General features: G+C 35.9%; 1 protein-coding gene across 8 annotated transcripts in view; it reads left to right on the top strand.

Annotated features, from left to right (window-relative positions):
* Window positions 1-12,447, top strand: part of CLIP4 (CAP-Gly domain containing linker protein family member 4) — an 86,450-nt gene that overhangs the window by 24,103 nt on the left and 49,900 nt on the right. For all 8 annotated transcript variants that reach the window (XR_006215944.1, XR_006215945.1, XM_007088851.2 and 5 more), the window contains 4 exons: window positions 7,814-7,953; window positions 8,732-8,825; window positions 10,136-10,297; window positions 12,076-12,194. Coding sequence is in view for 6 of the 8 variants with exons in the window: in XM_007088851.2 (XP_007088913.1) it covers window positions 7,814-7,953; window positions 8,732-8,825; window positions 10,136-10,297; window positions 12,076-12,194 (515 nt within the window). In the remaining 2 variants the exon portion in view is untranslated. The remainder of the gene's footprint in view (window positions 1-7,813; window positions 7,954-8,731; window positions 8,826-10,135; window positions 10,298-12,075; window positions 12,195-12,447) is intronic.

Here is a 12,447-nt window from a genome sequence, read left to right as displayed (position 1 = left end):
CAAATAATCACTGCTGAAATGATCCAAATTTGGGTGACAGTGTAATAAGTTATGTGTTTCAGTACATAAGCAAGCCGAGTTTGGACTGTCCCCAGGTGTCTTCCATTGTAATTATAAGGTATACACAAAGACAGTAAAACTTAAAAAAAAAAAAAAAAAAAAAAAAAGCCATATGCCTAGGCAGGGAGAGTGAGACCTTTCCCTGGAATGTGGAACGGGTTGGCTCATATGTAAATCAGCTCACTTAAATATCCTTTGTAAAATGTAAATTTATAACTATTCTAGTTTTTACTTATTTAGGCTTATTTCCCTAGACCTGTATTTTATCAGATACTGATAAAGGAATAAAAGAAAACAAGGAGATAAATTTGATAGATTTGTTACATTTCTAATTTAGTTAGGATTTTTCAAGTGAAGTATTGGGTCATCATTTCAAATCGTCTTTGGAGGTAAAGATCATGCAGGTTTTATTTTTTATTTTTTTTATTTAGAAATGCAATTTTTAAGTATTAGTAGGTATAAAATTATTAGATTGGGAATTTATCTTAGTAATATCGATTTTAATAACTGCTCATCTCCAAGTTCAGATTTTGCCTTGTAATCACCAAAAATATTGCATAAAACCTGAGCCTATATCCTGGGAGGTATGTGCAGCTTTTACAAAACATGGACTGGGCTTATCTTCAGGTATAACAAAATCAGTTATGCAGGAAAAACCTTAACTAAAGCACTTTTGTACCTTGCTTATGGCGCTTACTTCGTTCTATCCCAAGTCATAATTGTGTGATCTCTTTACCCAGACCATAGCTCTTTGGGATGGGGTAGCAGTCAAGCTTTGTTTTGGTTTGTCTTAGGGCTAATATAGCCATTTGTTGCTCAGTCAGTGTTTGTTGAATAAATACACTGAATGTAAGGTGATAATGGATATTGACCCTTATGTATAACTGAAATTAAATATTGCTTATATGCTTAGAATTATACATTCTTAGAATCTGAATGGACCTGTAGGTCAGCTTTTCCCTACTCACTTCTTAGGATAGAAATTCTGTTTTCAAGATCTCTAATAAATAACCACTCAGTCACTTGGATATCTTCAAGAGTGGGAAACTAATGAAATAGTCCATTTCATGGTTAAAAAGTTTTAGGTGTGATAAAATTGTTTTTGTATTTACACTCAAAATATGTCTCCTGGAAACTTTGGCCAACTGACACTGGTTTTTGCTATGTGGAACACACTTCTTTATATGATAGCCTTCAGATATTTAGAGATAATTTGAATGTTTTTACCTAGCTTGTACTTCCGTAGGCTACACGTTTCTGGTTCCTTCATCATTCCCTCAGTGGCAGGATTTCTGGACCCTTTTCATTCTAATTGTTCCCTTCTTAGTACATTGTTATCAGTGTCCCCTTTAAAAGTGGCACCCTGAATTGTATTCATTAAGTATTTATTGAGGGCCTGTTATGCGCTAGGTACTGTCCTAGATGCTGAGGATAGCACAGTGACCAAGACAGACATTCTAGTGGGAAAAGATAGTAAACAAATTAATAAACAAAATATAAATATCCCAGTCAATTTTGTGGAGGAAAAAACCAGGGTGCTGTGATAGAGGATTAGTGGAGCATCTATTATAGATGGGGTAGTCATCTGGAGTCAGAGGAAGCTGGTCACAAGAAGATCTTGGAGAGAAGTGTTACAGGCCAAAGAATAGGAAGTTAAAGGCACAGAGTTGGGGGAAAAGCCTTTGGTATATCCTAAGAATTAATGGAAGGCTATCGTGGCTAGGAAGCAAAGTGATTGAGGGGCAAAATGACAGGAGAGGAAGTTGGAGAGGAAGGCAAATCTTGCAGGATTGTTTAGGCCTTGGCAAGGAATTTGTATTTTATGCTAAGTGTAATGAAAGCGAGCCATTGAATGTGAGGCTGAGAATGAGATTAAAACAAGAAACAAAGAAAGACCAACCTGCACAAACCAGAGCTTAGATGTATAGTTCAGTGTTGATTCTCAAGGTGGTTACTCTGTGAGACAATATAAAGACTTTTGAATCTTTTGCTTTGAATACCTTCAGAGCCAGTTTACACAGAGCACATATCACGTGTGTCATAAACTGCACAATGCACTGTTATTACTTTTGTTTAAACAGTGAATTGCCTCTTAAATGGACTTAAGTAATAATAACAAATCTTATTTGCCCATGTAGTTACCATTTTTTCCAGTGTTCTTTATTGTGCAGATCTAGATTTCCAGTCAATACCATTTTCCTTCTGCCTGAAGGGCTTCCTTTAACATTTCATGTAGTACAGGTCTGCTGGTGAGGAATGCTTGCAGCTTTTATATGTCTAAGGACATATTTATATTGCCATCTATTTTGAAAAATGTTTGCTGAGTATACAGTTCTAGGTTGATAGTTTTTTTTCTTTTGGTGCTTAAAGATGTTGGTCCATTGTCATTTTACTTGCATTGTTTCTGATAGGAAATCTGCTTTCATTTTTGTTTCTCTGAATGTAATGCGTCTTTTCCCCCACCCTGGTTGCTTTTAAGATGTTCTTATCATTGATTTTGAGTAATTTTTCCATTATGTGTCTTGGTGTAATTTTTTTTTTTTTTAATGTTCTTGTGCTTGGGGTCTGTTGAGCTTCTTAGACCCGTTGGTTTCACTTTTCATCAAGTTTAGGTAATCATTTCTTCAAATATTTTTCCTGCCTCTGAACCCTTTCAGACACTCCAGTTACATGAATATTAGACTACTTGAAGTTGTCCCACAGCTCACTGATGTTTTTTTCATATTTTAAAAATTCTGTTTCATTTTAGATAGTTTCTGTTGCTATGTCTTCAAGTTCATTAATCTTTTCTTCTGCAGTGTCTGATCAGCTGATGATCTTACCCAGTGTAGTTTTCATCTCAGATGTTGCTTTCATCCCTAAAGTTTGATTTATGTCTTTTTCATATCATCCATGTCTGTACTTAACTTTTTGAACATTTGGAATACAGTTATAATGACTGGTTTAATATTCTTTTCTGTTAATTATAATTAAAAAAATTTTTTTTTAATGTTTATTTATTTTTGAGACAGAGAGAGACAGAGCATGAATGGGGGAGGGTCAGAGAGAGGGAGACACAGAATCTGAAACAGGCTCCAGGCTCTGAGCCGTCAGCACAGAGCCCGACGTGGGGCTCGAACTCACGGACCGCGAGATCATGACCTGAGCCGAAGTTGGACGCTCAACCGACTGAGCCACCCAGGCGCCCCAATTATAATTTTTTTTAATGTTTATTTTAGAGAGAGAGAGAGCATGTGAGAGTGGGGGAGGGGCAGAGAGAGAGGAAGACAGAGGATCTGAAGTGGGCTCTGTGTTGACAGCAATCGACCTGATGTGGAGCTCGAACTTACTAACCATGAGATTGTGACCTGAGCTAAAGTTGGATGCCTAACTGACTGAGCCACCCAGGTGCCCCACTGTTAATTTTTTTTTCCCCCACTGTTAATTTTAATTTTTGTGCCAACTCTAGGTCTGTTTTTTTAAATTTATTTATTTTTTACTTTTTTTATTAAAAAAATTTTTTTTAACGTTTATTTATTTTGAAGGACAGAGAGACAGAGCATGAGTCGGTGAGGGGCAGAGAAAGAGAGGGAGACACAGAATCTGAAGCAGGCTCTAGGCTCTGAGCTGTCAGCACAGTGCCAGACACGGGGCTCAAACTCACAAGCTGTGAGATCATGACCTGAGCTGAAGTCGGATGCTTAACTGACTGAGCCACCCAGGTGCCCCTGAAATTTTTTTTTAAGGTTTATTTATTTTTGAGAGAGAGAGAGAGAGAGACAGTGCAAGCAGGGGAAGGGCAGAGAGAGAGGGAGACACAGAATCCAAAGCAGACTCCAGGCTCTGAGCTGTCAGCACAGAGCCTGATGCAGGACTCGAACTCATGAACTGTGAGATCATGACCTGAACCAAAGTCAGACACTTAACTGACTGAGCCACCCAGGCGCCCCCTCTAGGTCTTTTTCAGTTGGTTATCCCTGATTATGGGTCCTGTTTTCTCCTTTCTTTGCATGCCCAGCAATCTTTGATTGAATGACAGTCATTGTGAATTTACCTGTTCAGTGCTGTGTTTTTTCTATTCCTGTAAATATTCTTGAAGTTTGTTCTGGGATGCAGTTAAGTTACTTGGAAATAGTTTGGCCATTTCAGGTCTGGTTTTTTACTTGTTAGGTACTTCTGGAGCAGTGCTAGTCTCAGACTAATTATTTCTCACTATTCAGTACTCTACCCAGTGCCCTGTGAATTTTTTCCCTAGTCTTTTTGGTAGAAATAGGCACTATTTTAGGCCTTTTATAAGCACTGGGCTCTGATCCTTTTAATCCTTTAGATGGTTCTTTCTCTTACTTTGGGTTTTACTTGTAAATGTATGTTAAGTACTCAAGAGGACCCTCCATAAGTCTTTGGGGTTCTCTCTCCTCTGATACTCTTCCCTGTGAGCTCTAGCTTCCTTGATTTCCTTGGGTTCTCAGTGCTGTCTCCTCAACATAGGGAGTCTTCTGGGCTTCTCTTGGTTTCCCTCTCTCTGTACTGTAGTGCAGAAACCTGGGACAATCGTAAGACTCATTTATATCTGTCTCTTAGGAGTCACTGTCTTTCATTGCCTTTATGTCCAGTGCCCTTGAAAACTGCATTTTATCTATTTCCTCTGTTTTTTTGTTGTTTCAGATGGAAGGGTAAATCTGGTCCCCATTACTCCATGTTGACATGAAGTGGGTAAACAGGACACCCCTCCACCTTTCTTTTGATTAAAGCTTTTTTTTTTTTTTTTTTTCTTTTTCCCTGTATGGGCTCAAACTTTGGATTTAGTTACATTTGTTACTATGCAGTATAGCATAGAGGTTAAGATCACAAAACGGTCTGGCTTTAATCCTGACTCAATCACTTACCACTTGTGTGTTCTTAGGCAAATTACTTATTTTTAACTGCCCCTTCTTTGTTCTATTTCCCCTTTGATAAAATGAGAACAATAATAGTGCCTACCTCATATGGTCATTATGAGGATTAAATTAGGTAGTATTTATAAAGTGCATAGAACAGTCCCTGGCACCTATTAAGTACTATTTAAATGATACCTGCTGTTTGCCATCACCTCAGTGTATAATTACTGAAGCATTGTTATATGCTTTATTATTTATTGGGCTACTGCTCCCTCTTGCTACTCAGGTCATTATTCTTTTTAGTTCAGATGTTCTTGTTTATTTATCTTACATTTACTTTCTAGATTTTTGCTACTCAAAGTGTGGTCTTTAGTCTTGTAGCATTGGCATCACTGGGAGCCTGTTAGGCAATCCCAGGCCCCACTTGAGATTTACTGGATCAGAATCTACATAGTAACAAGATCCCTAGGTGATTCCTATCTATACTGATGTTTGAGAAGCTCTGCCAACAGATGAACAGTAGAGTCATTTTGTATCTCCTCTTACAATAAGTCTTGGTGAGATGATTAGAATTGAAATTATTTTAAATAATTGTTTTTGGTAAAATTGACAATTCTAAATATTTTATTTTTTAGTTCAGCAATGTAATATGTCTTACTCCATTTAAATCCCTCTCCTCTTCCAATTTTCTATAAATAAGCTTCACACATTCATTGGTATGTTTGTTACCTTAATTGATATTATGTGTGGGATTCTTTTCCCGTTGCTTTTCATTTTTTAAAAATAGGAATATAAAATGGGAATATAAAAATGCACAAAATATAGTAATAGCAAACATGTAAGTCATACATATCTACCATCAGAAAGAATAGATATTATATTTTGTCATTTTTCCTTTAGCTCTTGTTTTTTAGTTACAAGAAAATCTTGAAGTTTAAACTCCTTGTTTTCCTTTGGTCCTATTCCCCTTGCTCTCCAGAGGTAACCACTATCTTAAATTTAGGGTGATGATTCCAAACCATATTATTATATACTTATTATACATATGAACATCTGTAAACAATGTGTAGTACTGTTTTGTGTATTTGTAATTTTATGTAAATGATAGATACTGCATATTATTATGTAGCTTATTGATCAGTATGTTTTTTTTGAGACCTATGCTTATCAGTTAATGACTTAGATATCTTAATTCATTTATTTAGTTGTAAAAAAGCGAAAGATAGAATAGGCCACTCCAATCCATTCCTTTATGGAGAGATGTTTCAGCCCAAATGTTTTGCCATTATAATAAATGCTACAGTAAGAATTCTTGAATCTGTCTCCTGCAGGCACATGCAGAAGAGTCTCTTTAGGTATATATTTAGAAACCTCTCTACTAGAAATGCCCAATGCCTAGGAAAGGGGTTCATCCATAAATATTTATTGAATAGATAAATCAATTAGATACCCCCCTCCCCAATCTAGTCAACTGCTGTTTATAAGAAACATGCCAAAATCTATGTTTAAGAAACCATGCAAGGTGCTTCTCCATGTTGGATACCAGTTCTTTTCTGTGTCTTCCCTTCTGAACCTAGAGGACCATTCTGTTGTCTGAGATTTTGGATAGTATCTTATTCTAGTTTTAGTCTTTCTGATTCTCTTCTAATGGACTGTGGCTCCCCTTTTATACACATCCTTGGTTGTGTGCTTTCATACTCACCTTTTAGTTATCCTGATTCTAAAAGTATGAATTATGTGTACATAAGTGTAATTTTGGAAAATATTTAAAAACATAAAGAACATAAATACGAATCCTGCTACTCATGTATGCTGTTAGAAGCTGACTTCAATAGTGAATTCTTTTCGGGAGACAGTATAGTAGAGGAAGGAAGATAGACTTTGGATATAGAACTGGTTTTCCATTCCATATTTGCCACTTACTAGCTGTGTGACTTTGAGTATGATTTAGTCTGAGCTTCGGTTTCTTTATCTGCAAAATGAGAATAATAATCCCTCCTAGGTAGGGTGTTTGTGAGGACTTGTGTAGTGTTTGGTAAATTGTAAGCACTCAGCAAATGTTGGTTCGCTAATGCTTTCCTTCTTTAAATGTTTCTGGTTTTTTAGATTCCCTGCCCATTTTTTTTTTTTTTTTAAGATTCTTCAAGATCGTAGAATCTGATTTTCTTCCATTCTCTTTTATTCTCTAGCCATAGGATGACCAAAGTTGTCTGTGAATCTTAGAAAAGTTTTAAGAGATATTTAGGTCATGTTCAATTTTGCTAATATTCCATGTTTTTACTAATACACATTCCAAAATAAGCCAGTCACTCTGTCCTAAGGTTTCATTTCTGCGTTGTCAGAGACTGTTGCCTAATTGGTTGGTATGGCAGTTCTCCTTGTGCTTTTCCAGTGCATAAAAAGTAATGCAGTGCCTGTTTTTTATGGAAAATTGGGCAAATCAGAGAAGTAAAAAGAATATTTAAAATTATAGACTAGTTGATATTTTGGTATTTTCCCCCTTTTATAAGTGGTTGATGTGAATCTACTGTTCATGATATATTTATGTTGTAAGAGCTGAAAATATTGATAAAATTTGACAGAGTTTCTGTGCCTTAGAAGTAGTTCTTGGAAAATTCAGCATTTGAGATGGGTTGCACTCACATTTTTGTTTCATCTGTAAAAAAAATGTGGTATGCACGGAAATCTCGTTCTCACAGCTATTCAGGAATGCTTCATACTTTTTTGGCTTTCTTGACTTTGGTTTTGAAAATTGCTTAAGGTAAACTTTTGCTAGGATCTAAAAATATTTGTATCATTTGAGCACTGGTCTTATTGTTTATTATTGTCAATATATTTATTTGTAACTTTTAATAAGTTTAATTTATACCTTTTTTTTTTTTTTTAATTTCAAACAGAGTTTTCTTTCTTTGATCCTAATGATACATCATGCCAGGAAATTCTCTTTGATCCTAAAACTTCTGTATCAGAATTATTTGCCATTTTAAGACAGTGGGTTCCTCAGGTCCAGCAGAACATTGACATTATTGGAAATGAGGTAAGGAATTCCTACATTTTACATTTGGCATCATTGGGATTGTTAATTGTATAGGGGCTCCCCTTTGAACCCTGCCATCTGAACGGGAAACCTTTGAAACATTCTGATGTTTGTTCTTGTATCTCCAGGCTTTGCTCAGAGCAGTTGTACATTCTTTCCGTTGTTCCCTCATGCTCCTCATTTGCTGACACCTGGAGCTCTGACGTTATAGACTCTTGATGGCAGCAGGCATTTTCCATATTTCCTTTCTTTGTACAAATTAATTTTGTTAACTTTAAAAAATACAGTCTATGAGAAGATTTGATTACCGACATGTTTTATCTATACTTTTGGGTGGTTTGGTAAAGATCTAGGCTTGAGTATAGTTTCTAAAAACATTTGATTTTTTGAAGGAGGAAAGCAGGAGTTACTGGGTTCCTTGACCTGCACATTGTCATGTTGTAAGGAGAGAAAGGTTATGTATATATTTTCAAATGCCATTAAGCCTGTTACAAAGAAAATTTTGCTGATCCTTTGAGAGGTTAAGTAAAGTACGTATCTGGAGTGCCAGGTTACCCTGGAATCGTCTTTAGGAATTTCCTTCAGTCTGCTGACAAGTTCAGTTTTCATCATTGTTATTGGATGTAGATTTAAAGTTTATCCTTGAGAGAAGCCCGTTCTCGATACTCATTTTATTGAGAACGAATTCCGATAAGATGGTCTAACCTGGTTCTCAGCATGGGTTTGAAATCCGCTTTCAGTGGCCATGTTATCATGATATCATCCTTGGTTTCCTCAGATTCTCAAGAGAGGTTGCAATGTGAATGACAGAGATGGGTTGACAGATATGACACTTTTACATTATACTTGCAAATCTGGAGCTCATGGTATTGGTAAGTGTGTGGCAAACTACTAGTGGCTTAAGACATCTGTATTTGTGTTTGTATAAGCTGTATTTATGCCATCCACAGTCCCTGGGAGGGTACCCAGCTGATGATAACAATATCCCCTGAATAGGCAAGCATTCAGTGGGGTCTTCCCCAAAACCTTGTTCCCTTCCCTCCCTTTTCTCAGGGGGGCTTTATAGTCTCCTGGTACATCCCAGCTTCTCTTGAGCAGGCTTCATTGCTGCATGCTCGCTAGGTGAGAGTAACCGGTAACACCCCTAGAACCTTCCTGAGAGTTTACAGCAAGGTTAGACAACCCAAGTTGTTTTCCAAGTATCCAGTCCCTACAGACCCCAGCCTTTAGGCCTGTCCGAGAGGTATTTCTATATACATAACATGTATGCACATTTTTCCCAGATTGGTGTTCTGTGCTTTTACCATGGTATAAAACCTGCCGCTGTTACTTAACTATGTATTGTGAATCTTTGTCCCTGTTTCAGTAGTCTGATATAGACTTCTTAAGCTGTTGATTAAGGACTTTTTTTTTCTACAATCCATCATGGACTGATTCTTTTTGTAAAATAAAGTAAAAATGAAATTATGGTAGAAAAATGAAATAAAGATATAAAATACAAGCCCACTTGTGTTTCATAATGCATGAAATTTTGATTAATATATTCTGAAGAAATGATTGTATAGGGAAAAAGAAAAGGGTTATCAAAAGGACAGAGAAATTACAGTTTGGGACTGCTAGTGGTCCACAGAGCACACTGAGTAGGACTAATCTAGTGCATTGCCTTTTTTTTTTTTTTTTTTAAAGTAGACTTCACACCCAGCACAGAGCCCAATGTGGGGGTTGAACTTATGACCCTGAGATCATGGCCTGAGTGGAGATCAAGAGTCAGACACCTAACCAACTGTGCCACCCAGGCACCCCTAGTACATTGTTTTTAAAGGCTTTGTATAAATATTCCATTATGTGGATGACTTATGATTTATTTAACCAGTTTCTTATTATTGTGCTTTTAGAACTTTATTTTAGAATAAAATTTATTATTTATTTGTAAAGTAGTTTAGTTTCAGAAATTTATTCGTGATAAAAAGTGCTGTGATGAACATCTTTATGGCTAAGTGTTTATCCATATCTCTGAGTATGATTATTTTCTTAGAATAAATTCCTTGTAAGTGAAATTTTTGAGGTGTATGTATATATTTGGTATGCTATTTACTTTGGCTTTTAAAATGAGGTAGTAGATAGCCATCTATTGGAACTGCAGTTTGTACTGAAGAAGAATAATTTAGAAAACTTTCTTTAGGTGATGTTGATACAGCTGTAAAATTTGCAACTCAACTTATTGATCTGGGAGCAGATGTTAGTTTACGGAGTCGTTGGACAAATATGAATGCTTTGCATTATGCTGCTTATTTTGATGTCCCTGAGCTTATAAAAGTGATTTTGAAGACATCTAAACCAAAAGGCAAGTACTATAAGATCACCATTAGATGTTATTAGTTGAACATTTTATTAGTGGCATAAAAATTAAAATTCAAAGAGATTTTGACTTCTAATCCATCTTGTTCCATATGACCTCCTATTCCACGTTTTTTCAGGAATAGTTTAATATTTCTTTATTGAAGGTTAATTACTGTCATTTCACAAAAGGCTTGGTACAAAGAGATACAAATTAAAAGTACAAAATAGTGTTCTCTGGGTTTTTATATCTGCAAATTCCCCAGTTTAACATGGATTTTATAAAGTGTAATTGAATCTGTGTGCTATATAATTCTTTTCTCTCGAGTAGCCCGAAATAGAGCAATAAAGCTTTCAGAGCTAAGCATTGAAATCATAAAGAGTATTTTAGATGGCATTCGGTTCTGAAATTCTGTGATTCCACTAAAGGACACAATTTCAAGGGTTTTTTTCCCCCTCACTCCTATCTTGATGGTGATACCCTAAAATTGAACATCAGAGTGTCTAAATTACAGTCCTGGGATTTTGACTTTTCTCTGGTCCTCTCAAGTGGGTTGGTTTTCTTTTGAGAAAAAAAAATGAGAGCATGTGCAGTAGTAATACTTAAAGTTGAAGGTGGGCGGGATACAGTGTTCTCCCCGTTTATAGAAGACTTGTTTTCTAGGTTCAACAGTTAAATTTCCCAGAATGTTTGTTTCTAACCTGCTTTGTATAATTGTCCATTTTATCTTTAACTTTTACCTTTTAATTTTTGATTGATGTTGGGAAGAAGGGCCTCTTTTGGTAGTACAGTGTCTTGAATAACTCAGGAAGGTCTGTCCTGAGCATGTCTTGGTTGTTTGCCGTTGTTGGTAGGGCATGTGGGCTGGTACGGTTTAGGTTAAGGAAGGATTAGTGGAGCCAAGTATTTAAAACCCTTGTTACAAAAAACATTCAAAATGGGATTTCCAAATCTGGAAGATTTCTTGTGTCTAAATATAACATCTTGATGATTTATTGAAAGGTTATTAAAATGTCCTTAGAATTGCAAGATTCTTTTTTCCTACTATGAAGTCCAAATTCATTTGTTTGATGAAGTATTTTGAATTAATATGATTTGCACACATTTGCATGTTTAATTAGTCTTTAACTTATTCCTGATTTGAAAATTCTGCATTATTTTACCTACTATTTTCCATGTAAAAGGCCAGATAGGAATCTGGATCACTGGAACTACTTGATTCTGCAGTTATGGCAGGTGTTTAGCCATAGAGAATATGTAAAAATGTATGTGGCCATGTTCCAGTAAAACTTTATGTATAAAAACAGATGATGAGTTGTGCTTGGCCCCTGGGCCATTGTTTACTGGCTCCTGACGTAAAGCCTTCTACCTCATTGTAGTTGTCATGGCACGTATGCAAGAGGTTAATGAGAGATTGTGTCCAGATACTTTTACAAATGTGAATTATTACCATTAACTTCTTTTAAATATAGTTTAGTTTGTGATAGTTGGAAAGTCTATGATAATATCAGTTCTTGTTGTAACGATATTTTATTGTACTAAGAAAATAATTGGTTGACCAGATTGTAACATGGAGATTATATTTGTGAATGGTGATTACATATGTGATCACATAGGTGACAAATATGTGAAACAGTGCTTCTAGCAGGTTGGTTTAAGTCTTATTAAGTGGCTTATTAATGTTCTTCCCCCAACCAAAACAAGCAAACTCAACCTGTCTCCTTTTATATTGTAATAGCTAAATCTAAGTTTTTAGTTAATATACGTGTGGTGTGTCATTGCAGATGTAGATGCCACTTGCAGTGACTTTAATTTTGGAACAGCTCTGCATATTGCTGCATATAACTTGTGTGCAAGTACCGTGAGATGCTTATTGGAACATGGAGCAAATCCTGCATTTAGGGTAAGAGACTAAATTAAAAGTGAAAAATATTAAAAGAGTTAAAATGTCTACTGTTATCTTCCAGTAAAGAGTTGTATCTGGATGTTGTTATAGAATCTGTATGAGGAAAGAATTTAGATTTTTGTGCTGCGTATAAAGAGTAATGGTGATCAACTTTATCTCAAATAATTATAAGGCATAGCAGTGAATTTCAGTCCCCTTGTATTGATAAGCTCTACAGAATTTCCTTTCATCAGTGAAGTAAAATGTACCT

The sequence above is a fragment of the Panthera tigris genome, chromosome A3, assembly GCF_018350195.1.
Source record: "Panthera tigris isolate Pti1 chromosome A3, P.tigris_Pti1_mat1.1, whole genome shotgun sequence".
Classification (NCBI taxonomy): Eukaryota; Metazoa; Chordata; class Mammalia; order Carnivora; family Felidae; genus Panthera; species Panthera tigris.
Note: the sequence above shows the minus strand (reverse complement) of the source record. Positions and strands in the feature narration are given on the sequence as shown.